At 41.2% G+C, this 23,878-nt stretch overlaps 1 protein-coding gene across 3 annotated transcripts in view; it reads left to right on the top strand.

The window, feature by feature from the left end:
- The window catches only part of PAX3 (paired box 3), a 107,026-nt gene extending 83,362 nt beyond the window's left edge, over positions 1 to 23,664 (top strand). For all 3 annotated transcript variants that reach the window (XM_079975894.1, XM_079975893.1, XM_079975892.1), the window contains 4 exons: positions 3,007 to 3,172; positions 3,989 to 4,203; positions 19,461 to 19,707; positions 22,159 to 23,664. In XM_079975894.1, the coding sequence (XP_079832020.1) occupies positions 3,007 to 3,172; positions 3,989 to 4,203; positions 19,461 to 19,707; positions 22,159 to 22,193 (663 nt within the window). In that variant the 3' untranslated portion in view covers positions 22,194 to 23,664. The remainder of the gene's footprint in view (positions 1 to 3,006; positions 3,173 to 3,988; positions 4,204 to 19,460; positions 19,708 to 22,158) is intronic.
- The last annotated feature ends 214 nt before the right edge of the window (positions 23,665 to 23,878 follow it).

The following is a 23,878-nucleotide window of genomic DNA, read 5'->3' as shown; positions in this document are numbered from 1 at the left end:
GAGTTGAGCGTGGCTTAATCCCAGGTAAATAGGTATAGGGTTGCAGCCTAAAGGGTTGACATATGTATGCAGACCTAGCCTAGGGATGGCTGAGAGGATAAGGCGGAGATTGTGTCTCTTGGACACCTTTCTGCTGCTGCTTTGTCCTGTAGCCAAAGCCACCCCTTGCAAACCTCTCCATTTCTCTCTCTGTTTGGTTAGCTGATAACATTCATTTAGGAAGCTAGCAAGCTGCCTTAGGCTAAGTCAGACCGCTGACCCATCTCTAGCCCAATATGGTCTGACTGTCAGCCACTCTTCATGATTTCAAGCAGGCATCTCTCCCAGACTTGCCTGGAGAGGCCAGAGATTGAACCTGGGATCTTTAGCATGCAAAGCAGATACTTCGCCACGCCCCCTCTCTGCTTCCTTGCAAGAGGCCTTTAAATTCTCCTGCCTGCTTTTGCACAAATGAAAAGCGGTATTTTTTTTTAAACAGAAGTTATAAAAAGTTAAAAGTTCAGTGTGCATAAAATGTTATGTTTGTGTGCATAGTATATGAAATTTAGTGGAGGTTTCCATTTGCAGAATATAGCTATAGCAAATGCAAAAAAAGCTGCAAACAAAAGGGTGGAGTCTTTGACTCAATCTTTATGCTAATTGATGACTCATCCCTGGCAACCTGGGTCTCAGAAGCTACCAGCACACTGAAGAAGCAATCTGCTTATTTGAATCTCTCTCTGGATCTGTATGGAGGGACGCAGGTGGCGCTGTGGGTTAAAGCCTCAGTGCCTAGGGCTTGCCGATCGAAAGGTCGGCGGTTCGAATCCCTGCGGCGAGGTGCGCTCCCGCTGCTCGGTCCCAGCGCCTGCCAACCTAGCAGTTCGAAAGCACCTCCGGGTGCAAGTAGATAAATAGGGACCGCTTACCAGCGGGAAGGTAAACGGCGTTTCCGTGTGCAGCTCTGGCTCACCAGAGCAGTGATGTCACGCTGGCCACGTGACCCGGAAGTGTCTCCGGACAGCGCTGGCCCCCGGCCTCTTGAGTGAGATGGGCGCACAACCCCAGAGTCTGTCAAGACTGGCCCGTACGGGCAGGGGTACCTTTACCTTTACCTTTTACTGGATCTGTACAGTATCTCTCTCGATCTCTTCTGGGACTATATTAACAAGTAAAAGAAAATTGGATGACACTGCTAGTTGTTTAAGAACAATGTGTTTATTTGTATTTACAACTTTTTTTTGTAACAAGTTTAAAGACAGTTTGCAGTAAAGCTTATTGATTCATACTCTGTACAATGTCTGGACCATGGAATTCTGCTCCCATAACTAACAAAATGGTGATGGTAGGACTGGAGGTGGTCAGGAGAATCACTGCAGCAAGCCTAGAAGTTCCAATTTTTTTATCCCACCCGCTACCTATCATAAATTTGAGAAGTGTAGGTCAAATTTGAGAAGGGGACATGAATGGCCTTAAACTAGGGTTGCAATATGTCCAGAATTTCCTGCACATAGCTGAAATACTGCAGTTGGAAGCAGTGTCTGGGTGGAAATTGCAAAAAAACCAAAAAAGTAGTCCAGGAAAATCTGGACATATGGCAACCCATGTCAGCAGTTTAATTTTCCTTTAAAATAGCTCAACAACTTTAGACAAAACTAAAAATAGTTCAACAACTTTGGCCAAAAGAAAAAAAGAACAAAAGGCAACCCTACTTAAACAGAGTCAGGCCCTTGTTCCATCTAGCTCAGTATTGTCTACCCTGACTCTGCAGAGTTTCAGGCAGAAGTCTTGATGTGGTCTACTTGTGGATAGTTTGCTCTCAAGAATTATATTGCTATGAATTCAAGCCCCATGAAAACAAGGTGGGTAGACAGGTAGCTGTTCACTGCAAGCAGCACACCTGGGGCAAATAGCAGCTGGAGGGGGAAGATTTCCATGAAGAAACTGATGGAGGAATGCGCTGAAAAGTGTGGGTTGAACAAATGATTAACAGAAAGACGTGTACATGCTCGGCAAGCAAATAAGGATGAATGCTTATTATAACCCTGCAAATGTATCAGAACAAATGGTCAGTAAAGACCAAACATAGTCTTTATGCAAGCAAATCAGGATGAATGGCCAATAAATGGGTTATTTGGAGGAGCCCTTAATTAATTAAAATATCTGATAGTGCACATTTTCCTATAAGAGAGCACTCATGGTGACTAATTCCATTCCAAACAATCCAATGAAATAAACACAACAAAAGAGTCGGAACAATTTCAAATAAGAGAGCTTAGCCACATTTCTGCTTGTGTCATGCCTAGAAAGCATGGATCTGATTGGTTTCCCCCTTGTCCCGCTCCTTTCCGAGGAAAAGCCCACTCTTTAGCGAATGGAAATCTGGGAAAAACTTGAACTGATGTTTGCTCCAACTGAGCGCTAAAGAGTGGTTTTTCCCAGGGGAACGTAGCAGAACAAGGGGGAGTGGGGATAAGCCCAGAAAAAGAGACAGCATGGAAGATAAAGCCACCCATCAACAAAGAAATGAAGGCTGATGAAAAGCTTGCAGTGGATGCTAAAAAGGGGTGCTCCCACAGATAAGGCCTTCCAATGCATCCTGGCATGTTAGGTTTGACAATAGCCCACAACAGGATGCAAAGAGGAGCTTCTCCATCTTTGGTTATGGGAGGAAGTTGTCCTTTAGACATCCTCAGCTCAAGCCACTGAGGGCTTGGCTATAATAACCAGCACTTTGAATTTTAGCCAGAAATGTTTTGGTAGCCTGTGCAGCTGTTTTAAAATAGATGCAATATTTGTGGCCATCTACTTTCCCACGAGTTGCTGCATTTTGCACCTGTTGGGTCTTTCTTAGGCCCATCCGTGGCAGCTCAGTGTAGCAACTGTGTATTACAGTAATCCAGTTAAGGAGAGAATGAACCACTGTGCCTAGTTTATTGTGCCAAGTGGTTTGGCGAATGCTGAATGGACGTAAAATTGATTGTAGCACCATCACAAATGCCTCTTTTCCCTTCCAACCATTTGTAGGTATGGTTTAGTAATCGTCGAGCTAGATGGAGGAAGCAAGCTGGGGCCAATCAACTGATGGCTTTCAATCACTTGATCCCAGGTGGATTCCCACCCAGTGCCATGCCAACTCTGCCAACATACCAGCTATCAGAATCTTCCTACCAGCCCACTTCTATTCCACAAGGTACAGTAGAAAACAGAACATTCTATTTACTGGTGTTTTCAGTTGTTTTCTATCCCTGGGCAGTATTAAAAATATTAACACAACGTCTTAAGAGATATTTTCACTATAGAAACCTAGGAAGCCAACTTATATCAAGTCAGACCAACAATCCATCTAACTTCTGAAAACCAAGATATAGCTGATTTGAATTGGTCCCCTTAGTTAAAACCTTACTTTTAATTTATAACACAGCATGTGTAAGCCCTAGAATGGGAAGAAGTTAAATAAAGCAGCCAGATTCTGTTTTATCAGTGTAGTTAGCTTTCAAAAATCTATCACAATGGATTAGTCCACATCAAGGTGTGTGTGCCTGAGCAAAAATATTAATTGAATTTATGAGTGATAACTGCTTCTCAGTTTCTTTCTAGAAGTTAGTGGAACTTTCTGTTGCTGTGTTAGACGAGTTTCTTTTAATGGCTCATTTTAAACATCTAAGCCACGGTTTTGCCATTGGGACCATGCTTTGAGCTTATGCGCCTTCTCTTTTCCTTGCATTCGTTGATTCACTCCTTCACTTTCTTGTTTGCTAAACCCATAGTTTACCTGCTTTCAAAATAACACAGAACTGGGGTTTTCCTGAACCAGGCTATGAGGGAGACAGCTGAAGTGTGAGATTGATGAGGGGGAACATTGAAGGCCAAGGCATGGCATATGACCTGAATAGCATTAAATATTATTATCTGGCCTGGTTTATTGTTTTCTTGAGTAAGTTTCTGGGTGTAGAATTTTGCATGAAAATTTGGACGATTTGCAAAACGTATTGTCTCTTCCTTGCAGCTGTGTCAGACCCGAGCAGTACAGTCCACAGACCTCAGCCTCTTCCACCAAGCACTGTGCACCAAAGCAGCCTGCCATCAAACCCAGAAAGCAGCTCCGCATACTGCCTCCCGAGCACAAGGCATGGCTTTTCCAGCTATACAGACAGCTTTGTGCCTCCACCCGGGCCTTCAAATCCTATGAACCCTGCCATTGGCAACGGCCTTTCACCCCAGGTCAGTCCTGCTTTTTCAGACACAGGATTTTTTGTATACCCAAACTAAATTGTCTGTTCCCCAAGGCCATAGTACAATGATTTGCCAAATTTAAACCATAAAGTATTCTTTATATAAGCCACATGATTTCAGTTTGCTGGTTTCCTCCCTACCCCCCCTTCCTACTGGCTGAATCAAAAGTCATAGCTTATATTTAGTTTTAGGCAATGTTTTTTAATGTAATCATGAAAACTTTCTGCATGCAGTCAATTGTCAAGCATTTCTGATGCGCTGCTTTTATAAATGTTTTTTTTTTTTTAAAAAAAATAGTCCATTTCTATCTTTAAAAATATTGAAACGAAAACTATCTCCAGAGACAATGATTTCAGTTTTAATTCTTTGTCAACTTATAGAGAAAATAATGAATAGAAAATCACAAGCACAACCTTAAAAGTAGCATACAAGTTACTCCTGGCTCAGCTGATGAGCAATGCAGATCAGGCTGAGCCATAATCGAGTTGTAAATGCATAAATTAAGAGCATTACTGCACCCAGGAAGCCTATAACTACTTGAAGGACATAATTGTTTTCCTAATTTGCATGAGCTTTCCCTGGATGATCGTGTTAATAAATTGCCTTGATAATTGAGTGTCAAGAAGGTTGGTTAAATTTCCTACTTCTGGCATCTGCCTTGGGGTTGACATTATTAGCAATTGCTAAAATGTTCGGTAGTTTATTTTATTAGCGTGGATTTAGCACAGGTGTTTAGAAGAGAGAGCTGTCCACTGAATCCTGAGCAAATTTCACAAAGGGGGGTGGGATGCAATCTATAATTACAATCAGGGATCTCTTCAGGGCTGAGAGTGAGAGTTTTAACGGCTTTATCTTCTCTCTGCTCTTTCTTTCTCTGTGTGTATGGGTTTCTTTTTTATAAAAACAAACAAACAGAGGGAAGCTTGGAATGACACAAATGAAAAGTGAAAAGACAATTATACTCAATTACACACTAATCACTGACTATCACCACTGCCTAAGCAGTGAGAGGGCAGTCTAACAGGCAGAAAATGAGATTTTAATAGCACAAAGGGTGGCCAAACTAACGGCTCCTATATCTTTGCCTCCTTCTCTTGCTTCAACTTGTGGTTTCTATCTTGGGAGTACACTTCTTGGTTTCTGCACCACGGTGATAACTCTGTGCAGCTGAAGAGTTCAAAGGCAACCAAGTTGAAAAGAATGAATAGCAAAGGCAATGAAATAAACATTTTTGCCTAAAGGCAAGAGTTCATAAACCCTTTTTTGTAACAGTAAATGTAATTAAGTTTCAGAGATCCCCGTATAGCACATAGTGGGATGCAAAACTTTATGGCTTTAGACCTTAGCAGAAAAAGAAACCAATAGGAAAACAAGTGGATGTAGTTCCAGTAAGACTTTAATTAATATCGGTTTTGAAGAATCTCCATTTTCAAGTGCAGTTCTCAACAAAAGGCTTGACATTTCATTATGCTGTTAGACTCACAGTGTGCAATGTTCTCGTGACTTAAATATAAAACATTTCCGAGGTTCAGAATTAATCCATCAAAACTAAGCAAATGCCATTGTCAGCAACAGGGAATGTTTTCTTGGATGAAAACAAAATTATTACATTGTGAAAATAAAATTAAGAGCAACGACAGATATGTCCTGTGACATTTGGATCATGTAGTTTCTTGGATGGACATGGCTGCTTATGCCACAGTCAACTTCCCGCTAAATAAACCAACCTCACTTATTCAGCACTGAGATTATCAAGTTGAGATCCTTGAATTGATAACATTTGTTCAGGTGGTGGCTCATTGCTGAGCAAGCTCAGTTTCTTACAAAAGGTATAGAGTCTAAGAATTCATTGCCATGGATCAGGGATGCCATTTCAGAATCCAGTTATGGAATGGTGTGGAGAAGGAGACAGTGTTCAGGGAACAGAAGGTTCAGAACAAAGTTCAAAGACTGGCGCTTGTAGATACTCAAATATGCAGTAGTAAAAAAAGGAAAAAGAGGGTGTTCTAAGAGAATTTGTTGTGGCTCTCTTCTTGTTTTAGAAAAACAACTAATTAAAAAGTAAATCTATGTTTCAAAGCAGAAACAGATTTTGGAACATCAAGATCGGTTAGTCAAAGTTCTTCATTTCAGAACTTCCATAATGCTAAGCAGTTGCTATTTTAGAAATTATAACTTCTCAGTGTGCTGGGGGGGGGGGGGAATCAAACATTTCAATCAAAACTTTCAGTCAAAACTGGAAGTTTTGAATTAAGTATTCACAATGAATTTGAAGACAAGAGATCTGGATTCATTGTGTAACTTCTTTATCTGGAATGTACCCCAATTCAAATTTAAAGTCAAGCACTATTAAATTCCACTTGTTTCAGTGAGAGATATTGAAGCATGTGCTTAGGTTGCCTGCTGAAATCAATGTGACTTACATCTGTCTTACTTTGGCTGATTCATTATCATGATGTATCCGCAGTAGTCCTTTTGACCATGTTAAGTCTGAATTGCTATTTGGACTGTTTAGAGTTCAGAGAATTTGCCGGACATATCCGGAATACTGCATTTGGCAGCAGTGTGCAGGCTGAAATTGCCCAGGAAAATCCAATCAGAAACAGCATTTTTTGCAATTTTTCCAAAAAAGCTGAACAGCTTTTTTGCCTGAATTTTCACTGTTTGAAATATGGCAACCCTACATAATCTTCCACTTGTGCAGTTCATGTGCCCTATGTATGTCTACTCAGAAGTAAGTCCTAAGAATTTAACCAGTCTTACTCCTAGGCAAATGTGCATACGATTGTTGCCTAGGATTGGGTAAAGCTTTAAAGAAGGTTGTCTTTCCATGTACTTTGTTTACATTTCAGTTGGATGTAGACATTTCCAACTCAATAATGCATAACTGTCCTTTGGCGTGTCTGGAGTTCACAACTTCATATCTTCCAGATTTGATTGGTTAATGGAAAAAAAATTGTTTTGGCCCAGTAAACGGAGGAATGGGGAATGAGACTTTTTGAAACCAAGAGGGGTTTAGAATTCATGGTTCACTTCAATGGCACATATTGCCATATGAAAGAATTTTAGAAATAAAATGTGTCTGTCAAACCTAATGTGGATCTGAGCTATGTTTTCCAGACACCAGAATCTCCGAAGCATGTTTTACTCACCTATGACTTTTTAAAAATGCAGAATCCGTATTTTTGTTCTCATCTAATTAGTTCTGCTGAGTGAGCAATCATTATGAGGCTAGATTTTGGAAGGAAAATAAACGTGAATCCATGGGTCTGGCTGTGGTAAAAAATCAGTACCACTTAACAGTTCGGTAAAACAGTAGTTCCCAATTAGCTAAGTACTGTAGACCTGCTGTTTTTTCACCAGCCAAGCCATGGACACATTATTTTTGAAAAGTTTGCTATCTCTGTGGCAATTTTTGTTATGTGAATGGTGACATGGATCCCCTGGGTGGGTTACGTGGACCCCCTGGGGTCTGTGGACCACCAGTTAGGAACCCTTGCTGTAAAAGATTGCTTAGATATCGTTATAGCTTGAAAGTCACACTTTGCAACTGATTCAGTTACATGGGATTGTGTATCCATGCCCATTAAAAGGATACTATTGAAGATACCTTTTTAGAAACTTTTGATGCATTGAATTCTCCTGGAAAAAGATCCATTGTATAAAGACTTGAATTGCTACAATATAAATAAATTGAAATAGATACACACATATTTTTGACAGAAAAGATAATTGTAAGTGGCTGGCAGTGGCTGTTCAGAGCCTCAGGTGAGAAAATCTTCTATATCATCTGCTACCTATTCTTTTCAACTGGAGATGCCAGGGATAGATTTTAGGAGCTTCTGCATTTAAAGCACGTGTTCTATCAATCAGCTACTGTTCCTCCTCAGTTTTTCCTCTTATTGAACATTTATGTCTGTGTGATCCTTGTCATCAATTACATCCCTTTGGCAAACACCACAGGAGTATGATATACATGACACCAGCTGGATTTATGGCAAATTCTTCAGCATAGTATGCAATAGGAGAGACAATGTCTTGCTTTAAGATTCACGTGAAACCTTCTCAGCTGCTGTAAATCAACTCCCTTCTGATGTTGATTCTCATCATAGGCCCATAATTCCTGTGGCTTTTCTGAGTAGCATTTTTGTTAGGTGCCTCAATTTCATTCTACTCTGGCACTTTTTCGGGAGGATTTCTTATACGCCTTTCTGCTGATTAAATGGACCATTATAAAATTACACAACATAGAACTTTTTATATATAAACTTTTTAAATATAAAAAGCATAAGCAAAGACGAGGCTGATATGTATTGTATGTGGAAGGTTTGTGTCTGGATCTTCCAATCCTTTTCTCTCTGTCTCCGAAATACTGTGGATGACTGTCAATATATTTAGAATGCAGTAATGCAGAGAGACTCTTTTTCTTTCCCCTACACTATTTCTGTTATTTGTCCTTTAAAGAAATACAGTTGCAGTGGGAGATACAGGTACCTTCATTTTTCTTGAAAGGTCAAATTATAGTTATGGGAGAGATTGTAATCAGGAATGGTGGGAACGAAGGGTGGGGATATTGTAATCGCTGAGTACTTCTCTGGGTGCTGTGCTAGCATGCTGTCTGTGCTATGTATGACGCCCAGTGTGCATTGCATTGTATAATCTATGTATCATGTTTAAGAAGGTCCTTAACATGTGTGTAGTTTTTTGATCCCTGGAGTGGGAAGGAAAGGGGAGACTGAGGGCATTATCAATACAGGTGCAAGCACACCCACCCACCCCACTTTATATGCGTGGCACTGGGAAATAATTCAATAATTCAATTCATACCCAGAAATGGTGGGGAGAGAGCTGGAGAGTCCTAGTGACTTGCAAGGATACCATCCACGGGGCCTGAAGAGGATGTCAGTGAGGGCAGAGGAAGCCCCAAAGAGACTGAAGATGCAGCGGAGCTTGTTTTGGCTGCTCAGCCTCCCCGTCTAACAGCTGACATGCAAGGTAGTGCAGCAACATATGTTGTCCCGCTTTTTCCAGCCTCCTGCCAGCTCCAGAGCTTCAATTCTACTTGTGGATATTTTTGGATATAGTATTTTTCAGTGCTTTTTTTTCTAGGGGGATGCAGGGGTACGCATACCCCTAAACATTTTGTGAATATAAGTTTGGCCTCATTGAGGGGCAGTATTTCAATATGAGTAGGAAAATGAGAGTACCCCTAAACATATTTTTTTTAAGAAAAAAAGCACTGGAATTTTTGGTATGGATTGAAGAGACAGCGGCAGAGAGGGTGTTTCGTGGGTGCTCCCATTTTACACGGTCTCACTTATGTGTGCGGGGGCCCAGAATGTAACCCCTGCATGGGGAATTGCCTGTAGCTGCAAACTGTCAAAACATTACAAAACTTTTTTTAAAAAACCAACAACACAGCACTGAATCTGAAACAGCAAGGGGAAGGTTCATGGGAGAAGAACAGAGCTAGAAAATGAAAATGTAGTGACAGGTCATTGTAGAAAGACTCTAGTAGTGGATAGGCAGGCAGACATTCTCTCAAAGGCCAGCTGTTGGAAGTTGAGGAGAGTGTATTGGGGGATTTACAGGTAGGATTTTGACATGTCAATTCTGCAGTGCTTCAATGGGAGAAGGATGGCAGAGTGTTTGTGTGGCCTGCTCTGCCCTGAATGGCACATGATTGTGGAATAAGGGCTACAGTGTCTTTATTGAGTGTGTGGGGGCAGAAGAGCTATGGTAAAAGCCCCATAACGGCTAGTAAATTGTGTGTTGGAGAAGCTGCAGTGAGGTGAACTTTCTTCCCTCTGTTCTGGAGATCTGAGGCGCCTTTGCCATGAGGGACTTTTGGCAGATATGCCTACACACACACACACACACACACACACACACCCTCACCCTCCTTACTTTATTATTGATCAGCTTTGTAATTGACTATAATGCTTTGCCATAGAGAACCATTTAGAGTGCCAGGTGCTCTAATGAGGTGCTCTGTGGTCAGTCTTCTGAGAGTGACAACCAGAGCAGAGCAGCTGCTGGGAGAAGCAGGCAAAGACTAGAGCAACTGGTTAGATCAGTGCTGGCAGGTATCGGCAGCAGACATGGAAGGCAATCTTTAAACACCGGCAGCAACCTTTGGGTTGCAGTGGACATTTTGAGGTGGGGTAGAAGGACTGCATTAATAATAATAATAATAATAATAATAATAATAATAATTTATTATTTATATCCCGCCCATCTGGCTGGGCCCTCTCAGCCACTCTGGGCGGCTTCCATAAAAACCAAAAATACAGTAAAATCACACGTTAAAAACTTCCCTGAACAGGGCTGCCTTAAGATGTCTTCTGAATGTCAGGTAGTTGTTTATCGCTTTGACATCTGCTGGAAGGGCGTTCCACAGGGTGGAAAGGACTGACCAGAGCTGCATGTGGCCCATAGGCTGCCTGCATGTAGTTTAGAGGGTGGGGGATTGAATCCAGCCTCTAAATGCTAAATTGTTCTACAGTAATACCTCCACAAACGTCTGCCTTGTCTAGCGTCCATTCCGGCGAATATCCGTGGCAAAGCTGGAAGTACCAGAACAGGTTACTTCTGGGTTTGCCACTCGCTTTTCCCTGTGTCCTTTTTGGCTAGCATCCGGGGCTCCTGAATGGATCCCAGTCACAAAACAAGGTACCACTGTATGCCAAATTGCATCATGTATGTTTATATTGGTAAATCATAAATGGAATTAAATTAAATTAACAAAACAGGGGCCAGGGATCTCAGACCCAGGGGTTCAACGTGGCCCTCCAGTCCTCTCTCTCTGGCCCTTGGAGCTGTCTCCAGGTCATACTCCCTCATGGCTGCAATGTGTCTTGAACTTTGAGAACACCTGATGTTTGCCTGGATGGAGAATAGAGAGCAGGGTCTGACTGTGTAGAAACTAGCCTACTGTCCAAAGGTAAAATTTACACATGTTACTCCTCCCACTTTTGTCTCTAGTCCTGGCCCACTGGCATATGGCCCCTGCAAGGTTTCTCAGGAGGCAATATGGGCCCTTGGGCTGGAATGGGTTCCACAGATGTGCTCAAAATAAGTGATCAGTACTCTCCAATTTGATCTCTTCACATCCAATCGTGGGCCCTATACAGTTCGTTCCCATCTGTATGCACCAAAATGGTATTTATACTCCATGATGAAGGCCCAGCAGCTCCTTAATTTTGAGCTGTTCCGAATGAGTCCTAAAAACATCCTTCTCCAGTCTTGGCTTCTCTCACAACTCTGAGAAGGCCTGCATTTCTCATCAGGCTGATTGACTATTTCTTTGCTGTCTGCTTTGCTCATTATTACCAATACTCGGTGGTGGTGAGAGTTCTTCTGTCACAAATGGCCAATCTTTACAGGAACAAGGAAGTGATTAATGGTGTCAAGATCTAATGTCAAGCATTGCCTATGTTTGTATTTTTTAAAAAGAAATCCTCCCCATCTCAGCATGTGAGCCAATGAAACAAAGCTTTTAACTTGTCATGTTGGAATGGCAATTGGTGATGTGCAATGTAGGTAAACGGTATGTTTTGTGATAATGCTGTCTATTCTGACTTCTGTACACATACTTTGCAAATGAGATTGTGGTATTTTAGTGCTGTTTCTTTTTGGCAAACACTTGTAAAGCCTGAAATTTGTAGGCAAGAGGTGCTAAGTCTTAATGGCCCTGCAGTCAATGCAATAAGGCTCCTGATTCAGCATGTAAGTATTAGATCAAAAGGTTAAGACTTTACTCTTCCAAAGTCTGAAATAGAATACTGGGCAATTTTCCTGTCCTTGCATCCTACTCCCAGCCATTCCCCTCCCTGCTTTGCTCTGTTGCAGAAGGTCTTGCTCATTTTAAAGATTTAAAATCTAAAATAATCTAGGAAAATCACCCTAGCTACAGCCTGCACTATCATGTCCTGTAAAGAAGTCAATATTCTTCTTTTTAAATGACATTTCATGATTTTGGCATTGCCTTGTCATTTTTGACTGTTTGGGATTATGGCTTTTCTTTTGTGTGTGTGGTAAGCTGCTTGGAGATCTTTGGGTAATAAGTCACTAACAAGTCTAAACAGTAGTAGCAATGATAATAATAATTTCTAAAGCTGCCATTTTGAAACATTTGTTTAAATGAAAGTTCAAGATCTTATTGGAGCAACTGATAGTTTCAGGAGCCACTGAGGTTCTTGGAAAACATTCAGTGATTCTGGAAACACACATAGCTAGATTTGGGAGTATCAAGTACAGACCTACAGACTAAGCTGAAATATGAAATATGTTTGGTAGCATATGTGCGGTAGTGCACAATTCCTTCTAGTATTACCATTCCTCTTTCCAAGGAAGCAAGGAATGAAGCTTGTTTTGGCTAACACATACAAAGGAGACCATATAACTGATGTGCAGCATTGTAACAGGCCCTGAAGAACCGCTATTGTGGTCTGCTTTCAGACTGGATAGTTTGGATTGAGAAACAGCATTGCCCACCAGGACAACCCGCACCCAGTGAAGGTCTTTGGATATAATATGTTAGTTGCTTAATCACCCTAACTCTAAAACCAAGTATACCCCATTGACTTTAGTAGGACTGACAACGCTTCATTGTGTTTCTCTATCCCCACATATTCACTTTAGTGAGAGACTTCTCTGTTGCGACAGTTAATCAGTGATATGTATAAAAGAGGTTTCAAACTCTTGCATATCTTTCAGGACACTTGTGAGAAGTGGAGAAAGAAAGGGGGAAAGAAAACTGTTGCTGAATTTTAACTGGGGGATGATACGTTCACCTATTACTTGCTTTTCATTTATTTATTATCGCATTTATATCCCATCTTTCCAGCTCAAGGTGAGGTACATGGTCCCTCTGCCTCCATCTTATCCTCACAGCAGCCCTGTGATTAAGCTAAGAGACTGTGACTAGCATAAGCTTACCCAGGGAGCTTCAAGGCTAAGTGGGGCTTTAAATCCTGGCTTCCCAGATCCTAGTACTGTACAACACTCTAACCACTCAGCTACACTGACTTTTCCTACTATCTTTGCAACAAGAGGCAAATCTCAGCACAGAGCTGGATAAGCAATCTTAATGGATCATGTAGGAAACATGGAGCCCGGATTTATGTTATTTATGCTAAAGACATTCCCTGTTCCTGAGAGGTGCAGGAATTCCCTGGGCTCCATGTACTCAACTGAGTTTCCAGAAATGTGAGGGAGTGACTAGGGACAATAGTCCCTGAACAAATGATGGCAGCTGTGGCTTATAATATTGATGACGGTGATGATAAGAACACAGATAAGCAATTATATAGTGCCTATCAAGTCATTCACATGCATTATTTCTGCAATCCTTTTCTTCATAATTTTTTATTAGTTTTCAAACAATTAAACAAATCTGATTCAGTTTCAATACAGTATTCCTTTAAGAGTTTGACTTCCCATCCTTACTACATTGATGTTTCTATTCAAATCATTCATTTACCACCATGTAAGGCTGAAAGAGAACTCCTAAGTGAGTTCGTGGTTGAGGTGAGATGATCACTTTAAAGGCTGTAGTCCTCAACACGTGTTCAAGCCCCGTGAGAATTGAAGAGGTGGGCTGCAGAATGTGATTTTTTTTTTTTTTGAGGGGCGTAATTTTTTTGAGGGCCGGGGCGAAAGGGGAGGTGGTTTCCTAGTGAAAAGAGAGCACAGCAGGTAATGCCATCCATCTTAGCAGCAGTTTGAAATGTTCAGTGTAGTGATGAATGAGGGTATCTGACCCACATCTGTTTTACATTAGAATGGAACACTGCCCTGACATCGTTAGGAGCATTTGTCAAGATTCCCTGGACAGAGCTTCTGTAAATTACATGCTGCAAATGTGTCAGGGTCAGATAAGAGGATATCATTAACTCCACCAAAGTTTACTCATGATCCTGTCAGTTCAACTTAATACGTTAACAGCCAACAATTTTCTTTGTGCTGTTTCATTAAATCTTTCAATCAGGGTGAGAGAGGAGGGAGGGGGAAAAGTATAACTGTAACCCCAAAATATAGAACGTGTTTGCCTCCCATAAATCATATTAATTGCAGACATGGTCACAGAGCATATTAGATGCAGGCATGCGTAAATGAATTAAAACATGTGAGGGTTTTATGATGCCTATGGTAGGTCCAACTTGCTATAATACTAATCATGTTAAGTGGCATCGCATTTCATTTCAATGAAATAACCTTTTTCTCAGATTAGCGGGATTTACATTATTCAGGATAGATGGACCTGCCATAATAACCTAATAATAAACCAGATGTTGCCTACATATATTTAAGCTTTCATCACTCACCTCAGCTTAAATACAGAGGGTCAGCTCTTCAGCTGTTGTGGGGATGGGGCATTTACACCAGCTGAGCTTCTTTGTTATTTCTGGAAATTACAGCATCTCTGTATATTATTGGATGTTTCTTAGTTCAATGCATTTAGTGGCAGGCTTAGTATTCTATGCTTGGAAGCCTGTGCTCAAGGTACAAAGTGGGACCCACAGTGTATACTTACAGAGATGGATGGAACATATTTGATAATGGGAAATGGCAGTTGAAAGTATGAAACCATTCGGCATATATGAAGCAAGTTTTCTTGCGTAATGTGATCCCAAGTCCACATCAGTTTCTCTCAGAAGATCAGATCACTATATTGCCTGGCTTTTTGGAAGCAACAGAATTTTGTTGAAAACTAATATTAACAAATGGGTTTTCAGTATCATTAAATTTATTTGCGTGCCGAGGTCCCCAGGGCCACCCGAATAACTCACACATGACACAGAATTTTTGTTTAAGATTTTTGGCATAATTTTGGCCACAACTTTATTAAAATACAAATTTGTGAGTGGTTACTTAGGCATTGGTTGCGACGATCTGCCCCCACCATGGGGGACAGACTGACATTCCGCACGATGCGAAAGTCAGAATAGGAGAATACACTTGGGGGTAGCGTCGGAGCAGGGAACCTCCCCTCAGCCCTCCCCAAATGCAACCTGGAGCTCATTGCTATGGCCCGAGCCTCCTTGACAGAATGGACAAGCAATAGTTAGCCCCTAATTCCTTTAACGGAATCCCTTGCAGCAGCAGCATTAGAGGGGCAGGCACAGCCAATCCATTCCCCTCAACCAACCAAACCATAAACCAATGCCTAACCGCGAACCTTACAAGTTGTAATGATTTGCTACGCAGTAGGCAAAAACCAAATGGCCCCAGCCAATCAGCCAGATGGACAAAATTCCTACAGGGCCCCTGCCCCAAAGCAGACGACCCCATGACAGGCATAGCAAGGTCAGAGCGAACAACCCTATTCTAAGGAGGGAGGGACGGGCAATCTGATGCACGGGCGAAAAGAGGAAGCCCTAGCCTCGTGCAAGAAGTTTTAGCATTTCTGGCTGTCAATCAACAAATGGCAACATTAACTTCTTCCCAACAACAAGGGAAGCCCCAATTGCATCAGTGGCCGACGGTCAATTAGCCCGCCCCCAACTTTGGAGTGTCCCGGCGGCCCCCACCACAACACGTGCTCTCTGTGAAGGAGAACACGCTTTGTTTGACCTCTGCACATGATGTTCTACATCTACTGTGTCTGGAGGGGCCACACATCCATTGTATCCCCAGGAAAACTAGGGGCGAGTAAAAAGGGTGCTTTTGAATCATATATGCAGGGCTTTTTTTCAGCCAGAACTCACAGGAACTCAGTTCTGGCACCTCTCTGATGGATGGCATTGCCATTATAAGAGAATAAGGGAAGTGTTCATGGTGAGTTCTGGCATCTCTTTTTCTAGAAAGTCAGTTCACATCTCTAGAAATTTAGATCCAGGTGTAGAATGTACTGCTTATCTTGGCCTGTCCATCAGGAGGGGTTCCAGAAGTTGATGGACTCCAACTCCCATCAGTCCCAGCCAGCATGGCCAATGGTCAAGGAAGGCAGGAGTTGTAGTTAAACAACATCTGCAGGTCTATAGGTTAACTGCCCTGCTGTGCATCATTTACTTCTAAAGTCCTTGGGAAGTAGAGGTGCTCAACATGTCTCAGGATAAGTCTTTTAATTGCTTTCCTAACAGAGCGATTAGGTTGAAGCCAGCCATGCCCTTCCTGTAACTCCTTGTACTGGTGCTATAAGGTCACGACACATACCGCAAGAGAGAGTTTCTGCCTTTAGGCTACTTCCCTTATAGCTTTCAAAGAGAAAGGGTCCAAAATCTAATTACCTAGATGCTAATCAACTGCAGCACGAATCCAAAAGACTCTGGAAGTATTTCCAATATGACAATTTTTGCTCTGATTCTATATTATTGTTTTTCCATCCATGAAGATTAGTTATTTACGAGTGTTGTGTGGTTGTATATGTTAGCTAGTGCCCAACGCTTGGCAAAGATGACTGAAATAAACATTGGTTAAAATGGGGGGGGGGGGCGGGGAATGAAATTAATTCACCTCGCAAGTCCACTTTTACCATGTGGGCATGGCAAAATGGGTGCCTTTCAGTGAACATCCAGAATTTGGTGATTATTCATCAAAAGTGAAACCCGAAATTCTTTATTACATTTGTATCCCACCTTTCCTCCAAGGTGTTCAAGGTGGTACACCAAGCTCTCTTTCTCTCCATTTTCCTCCTTACAACAACCCTGTGAGGTAGGTTAGGTGGTGAAACAGTGAGTGGCCCAAGGTTACCAAGTGAGCTTCATCACTGAGTGGAGATTAGAACCCCAGTTTCCCAGGGATCCATCTTTAACCCCTACACCACTCTGGCATTCAGAATTTCAGATAAAACATTGGTAGAGCACTGTCTGGGTTTTATCTCTGGCATCTCCAGATGAGAGCTGCTGCCAGCTAGTCTAATTTTCCTCAAAAACAATGGAGAGTAGTGCCAGTATCTCCTGTTGAAATGAAATGGCTCACACTGGTCCTTAATGGTAATAATGCCTGAAAAAAGTTAGTCACGGGCTTAAACACCACTTGGAGCTCCTTAGAAGAAGTGTGGGATACAAAGGCAGCATATCATAACAGAGCTTCGCTAGATCTACTCAGGATTAATGATGGGATAATCTGGCCTATGTAATTTCTACAGTGGGAATAGATTTCCACCTGCCCTGATTGCAATTAAAAACAGTTTCCAGGCAGTCCTAATCTTATGAGATGCCCTGATGATAATGGTGATCTCAGCACCACCACATCCACTGTTTCTCTGAAGCATGGTAATGCTGGGTTGATCTCATAGACAGAGCCAACAGACAGGTAATTCGTGGAATATGAGGCCGTCAGTGACTACCAGCTATGATTGCTATGTTCTACCACCACTGTTGGAGGCAGTATGCTTCTGAATGCCACTCGCGGGGAATCACATGTGAGGAGAGTGCTCATGTTCTTGACCCAGTATACCTGAAGGAGTGTCTCCACTCCCATCATTCACTGAGGTCCAGTTCCAAGGGCCCATCAATAATAAACAACTATCTGACTTTTAGAAGACATCAGAAGGCAACCCTGTTTAGGGAAGTTTTTAATGTTTGATGTTTTATCGTGCTTTTAATATTCCGTTGGGAGCCCCCCAGAGTGCCTGAGGAAACCCAGCCAGATGGGCAGGGTATAAATTATTTTATTTTATTTTATATTTTGCTTTTGGGTTTCCCATGGGCATCTGCTTGGCCACCGTGAGAACAGAGTGATGAACTAGATGGGCCTTTGGCTAGATCCAAACAACTCTTCATATGTTCTTAACTACCCTGAGTAGGGAATGTTTTGAAGTACATCCAGATTATGAGTGCCTGTGATCCTATAAACATTCAGTTGGGAGCAGGTCCCATTATTGGAACTTGTATCTGAGTAAACATGGATTGAATAGAGTTGCACAAGGCTGGCATACAGCTTTCAAAGACAAAGCAGACTGTTCCAAATAACTGCAAAGACATGTAGAAGTGCCATTTTTGCCCTAAGAAAATCAACCCTAAGAAACTTGCAACTGTGCTGATATTGGGAGGTTGCAATGGGTTCTGTGAGTGATGCTCGGATCCTCACATCTCAGTTTTGAAGCAACCCAGCAACTGGATTTAGCTGGGATCTTGCATTTACATCAGTCAGATGAAATGTTTTGCAAAACTGCAGAGCTGAAGATGAGCAGGATTTGACCTATTATGCTAACTACAGCAAATAGGCAAACCTGTCTCCAAATAGCTAATCAAGTTAACAATCTTATCGTTATGCAGTTCATTGAAGAATTTTAACTTTCTGATAAATAATTTGTACTTTAGCCTCTAATCAAATCATGAAGGTTGTGCCAAAATAAATATCTTCTAGATTTACTGTTTTTGACATAACTCAGGCCCAAAATGAAGTCCTCCCCTCCCACTGCAATCCATTATTTCTGAGTCTTGAAAGGACAAATCTCACAACCCCAAACATTCCTCAGAAGGAGACTTCACCAAGTTCAGTGGATCTGAATTCCTAGTAAACAGATTGCCATTGAATTCAAATACAATTATCCTCAAAATACTTATGCTAGCCGTTGGGGACAGAGAACCTGTGTTACATTCCAATTCCCATCAGTCCCAGCCAGCTCAGAGATGGTGGAGTTGCAGTCCAACAACATCTGAAGACCACAAGTTCCTTCAGAAGGAGATTGGGGGTAATAATAACAACAATAAAATCTTCTGATAGGAAAACCAGCTATGTGAAACCACTTTTTGAATTATTAGGCCAAAGTTGGTTATCCATTTGGGAACACTAGTTTAGGAGGGCCAGTGTGATGTAATGGTTTTGTCATCAAACTAGGCCATGTGAGACCAGGGACAAATCCTCACTTGGCCAGTCACCAACTCTCAGCCTATGAGGACAATATGGAGAGAGGCGGGAATTATGTATGCCAACTTGAGCTCATTAGAAGAAAAGTGGGGTGTAAAATATAATAAATAGCAAATGAAAAATAACAACTGCAGTGAAACTAGTCTCAGAGTGTGTGTTTTCATAGAGCTTAAAGAGGCTAAAACCATTGTGAGATGTGATCAGTCATTATCGAATCAAATAAATGGTATTCCTATACACTACAGATACTATTTTATTTGGGTGGTGGTGATGTAGCAGGGATGCCAGTCAATCTGTTTAAACATATGCCGTATCTATTTCTTCTTGAAATTTGAATGTCAAGAATTAGAGCCTTAATATTCTTGTGGATTGCTTAATGTATAGTTTTGCATGTCTATTAACCGTTTCCCCCCTTTTTGTTTTAGGTAATGGGCCTCTTAACTAACCATGGTGGTGTACCTCACCAGCCCCAAACTGACTATGCCTTGTCCCCATTAACTGGGGGTTTAGAACCGACCACTACAGTATCGGCTAGCTGTAGTCAAAGACTAGATCATATGAAAAGTTTAGATAGCCTGCCTACATCCCAGTCGTACTGCCCACCAACATACAGCACCACTGGTTATAGTATGGACCCTGTCACGGGATATCAGTATGGACAATATGGACAAAGTGAGTATTAGGTCATGATCAATCTATATAAAAGCCAGTTTTGGGGTTCTGTCTTTTTGCCATGTAACTGGATGTCCTTCAGATGGTTTGGACTACAATTATCATCTGTCTGGAGGGCACCAGGTTGGGAAAGGCTGCTCTAGCATTGCAGGGCAACAGTTGAACAGGTCTTATTTGAGACATCATTGAGTTGTGCCAGTTCCATGCAATATGCCAGTTAGGACCACCTGGTACTGTCCAAACTGGTCCATCCTCTAGCATGAGCCAAAAACAGTACCCAGGGTAGAATTATGAAGCTTCAAGGGTGGAGTTATGAGGCTCAGTTCTCAATAGTATCTACTGAGTTCAGTGATACAGCAAGAAGAACCTGTCTCCTGTTAAAGACAAAACTTTTGAGGCTCTCTTAATGCACAGACCCCTTCTTTCCTGACGACCTGTGCTATTTCATGCTGTTTTAATTTATCATGTATGTTTAATGGTTTATCATGGCTTTTTATGGATTGTATTTTGCTAATATCTTTAAGCTGTATAGAGTGTGTGTGTGTGTGTGTGTGTGTGTGTGTGTTTTCAAAAGGGGGTTAGACATTTTACAATAAATAAATGATGGGAATTTTGCAAGTTTATGAAAAACATGTCATCATCATCATAGTTCTTGAGAATCCAAGTCCAAACCTGTTTTTAGCCTGAGTGGTTGTTATATCAGAGGAATGAATGAATGAATGAATGAATGAATGTTATATCAGAGGTAGGGAACCTCCAGCATTTGAGATGCTACTGGATTCTGTTCCCATCAGCCCAAGCCAGTGTGGCCAATAGTCAGGATTAATGAGAGTTGTAGTGAAATATAATTTATGAGTATGTATAATATGTAACTGGGACGCAGGTGGCGCTGTGGGTTAAAGCCTCAGCGCCTAGGGCTTGCCGATCGAAAGGTCGGCGGTTCGAATCCCTGCGGCGGGGTGCGCTCCCGCTGCTCGGTCCCAGCGCCTGCCAACCTAGCAGTTCGAAAGCACCTCCGGGTGCAAGTAGATAAATAGGGACCGCTTACCAGCGGGAAGGTAAACGGCGTTTCCGTGTGCGGCTCTGGCTCTGGCTCTGGCTCTGGCCAGAGCAGCGATGTCACGCTGGCCACGTGACCCGGAAGTGTCTCCGGACAGCGCTGGCCCCTGGCCTCTTAAGTGAGATGGGCGCACAACCTCAGAGTCTGTCAAGACTGGCCCGTACGGGCAGGGGTACCTTTACCTTTACCTATAATATGTAACTAAAAATTCAATAAAGATAATCTTAAAGAGAGAGAGAGAGAGAGAGTTGTAGTCCCAACAACATCTGGTGGGCCACAGATTCCCCCGATTACCTTGGCAAAGTAAATTTCATTTAGGCTGCAATCCCATTAAAATCAATGGGGCTTACTTCTGAACAAACAGGCAGAGGATTGCACTATAAGCCTCCATTCTGCATTTGTAAAACAGAGATTATAATAGCCTGTATACATTGACATGATAAATTATACCTAATCTAACTCTTCTTGACTTAAGTATAGAATTTGCAAATACCAGTATTCCCAGGGGCCATGTTATTCCTAGAGTGATCCGGGCAGCAAAACCATATTTCAGTGCACAACCTGACAGGTAGGCAGCCCTATAATAAAGTTAGTGATATTTAATAATAAAAACTTCATAGTTACAAAATTCATTCATTCCTGCCAAGGGGAATGGCCAAAGGGGTTGTATACAACCCCTCCAAAAGAGATACTAACATTCAGGTGTGAATTGTCATTCTCTCTTCATCTGGGACAAAAATATTTTCCTTAAAAATGAAACGATGGTCAATTTTCTAACCCATTTTAAATTGGTTAAGATTATTGGGCTGCTCAAACCATTAACTCCTCCAAAACAAAAGGAGTCTTATTTTGACCATTAAAAGTGATGCATACATCTGTAATAACAAAACAAGATGATAATGTTTGCCCATAAGAAGAAATAACAAGAATACATGTAAGTCAAGAGCGATGGTGAAGCACATTCATTTTCTTCCTTTCATAGTAGAGCTACATTTGCTGCTAAGACAGTGGATTGTTCCAGCAAGATTTCTGCTGCATAATTATTTTCTAAAGTGATGTCAACAACATCTTGATGTTATTAATTGTTGAGACATGAAACCTGATTGCCATTAGGTAAAACAGAGGGGTTGTCCAAAATGAAATAACCACTGGCATTCCACTATTAGAAACACATGTTCTTAATGAGGTCAGCTCAAGAATCATTATAGTATATAATCCCAGATACATAGAGTTTTGTCAAACTTGTCCTAAAAGTAAAAATATTAGACCCTTTCCTTTGATATATCAGTATTAAATATGACAATGTCAACCTGTAGTTGACACTGCCCCTTGCTGTGAGGTTGTCACAGCATGACTTAAAAAGCTTCTTTTGCTATTTTCTTTTCTTACAGGTGCCTTTCATTATCTGAAGCCAGATATTGCATAAATGAACTGCCCACTCCAAGTTAAAGCCAGCCTTGTTCCTGGTCTCACTCCAGTATTTGGAATGGAGCGATCTTCTCACCAAAATGAGGCCCAGAACGGAGTGATCATACAAGAGATAATGGGACTGTTATGTTTTTTTCCCTCCAATCAATGCTTTCAATAAGACATTTGGACATGTTGGGTAAAGCAGCTTGGAAGACAAAGACCATGAGCCATAACACAAATAAAAAGCAGCACAGTTCAGCACTGATTTGTATAAAGAAGAAAAAAAATGGCAGAATGTTTCAAACTGCTGAGCTGCAGTAAACATTCCATTTTTAGGTTGACGAAGAGGCATGGATTAATTTGGACACACTGTGTTCTAGAATATGGCATGGGATATTCTGCAAATTCAAACCATTTTTGACATTTGATGCCGACTTTTGACTCTGCTCAGTTTGCAAAGCACGGGCAGGAGAACACTGTTTTACACACTGGAAACTCAAAAGGAAATGTTAAGGTCCGTAGGAAGCTAGACTAGATGTTTGAAGACTTCCAGAAATAAGTTATTGGCTATCTTCTTGTTGTTTGTAATCATATTGTTGATAAATGTCACATGCAAGGGTTTTCTTTTTCTTCATTGCAGCAAATGAAATAATTGTGTAACACGAAGAAAAGTTTTGCAAAAGTTTTTTGTGCGTGTGAAGTTTTCCTAGTCTGTGATACCTCCTGGAAGAATCAAGCAACAACAAACAATACAGAATACCTTTGATTTCCATGACTGCTTAACAAAGTGCAATATGGCGTACCTCACCAAGCCTTGGTAACATCCAAGGCCTTATATATAGAATCAAAATTATATTTTTCCAGGTACTTTTATTTTTTTCAGTACATAGTTCACTCTTTTAATATGCTGAGGTGTCACAGTCTCTTTAATTGATCTCCAGTTTCTTAGTTTTGACAGGTGACCATTCTGGGGAGACAACACATTTTAAAATTCTTATGTTTACATTTATTATTATTATTAGCAAAATGCAGGACATAAATCACAATGTCTCTGTAGGTGACATGTAATTTTAAATTATACAGTGGCATCCAATATATAAAGGAAAATCCAATGGAAACCAAGGTTTACATACGTTTTTTGTGTTGTGACATTTTCAAATGTCAATAAATTTGTGTTTTGAAATGTTAGGAGGGACAGGAAGATGGAAGGCAGTGTTATTTATTTTTCTTTATTCTTGGAACAATGAGTGAGGTAGGGCACAAATACATTCCTTTTAGAATTCAACTCAATGAAAATAGTGAGTTAGTAAGACTAGGTACAGAGATTAGTTTTCAGATTGGTCTTAAAGGGTGATGGAACAAAAGAAATACTATCTTTGTGTTACAGCCTCTACCAACAACACACGTGTTGTAAAAAAAAAAAGTCTCATATTAAAAAGTGCAGTAAATATTTACTATTTATAATGAATAAACAGCTATGAAAACTTGCCAAGCACTCACTGCTTTTGGTCATAAATTGTGCAAGCAGCAATGATATAGCATCAACGGGTATTCAGGAAGTATTGTTGTTGTTAGTGTTATTAGTGCTTCTCCCCCCCCCCAAAAAAAAAGCATCACCAATGTACAATCCACTCTACAGAGTAATGGGAGTAAAATGACAGTAATAAAGGGGGCTGCCTTGTACCAACTCAGGCCACTGGT

The sequence above is a fragment of the Podarcis cretensis genome, assembly GCF_951804945.1.
Source record: "Podarcis cretensis genome assembly, chromosome: 5".
NCBI classification, from domain to species: Eukaryota; Metazoa; Chordata; class Lepidosauria; order Squamata; family Lacertidae; genus Podarcis; species Podarcis cretensis.
This window is presented reverse-complemented; position numbering and strand designations above follow the sequence as displayed.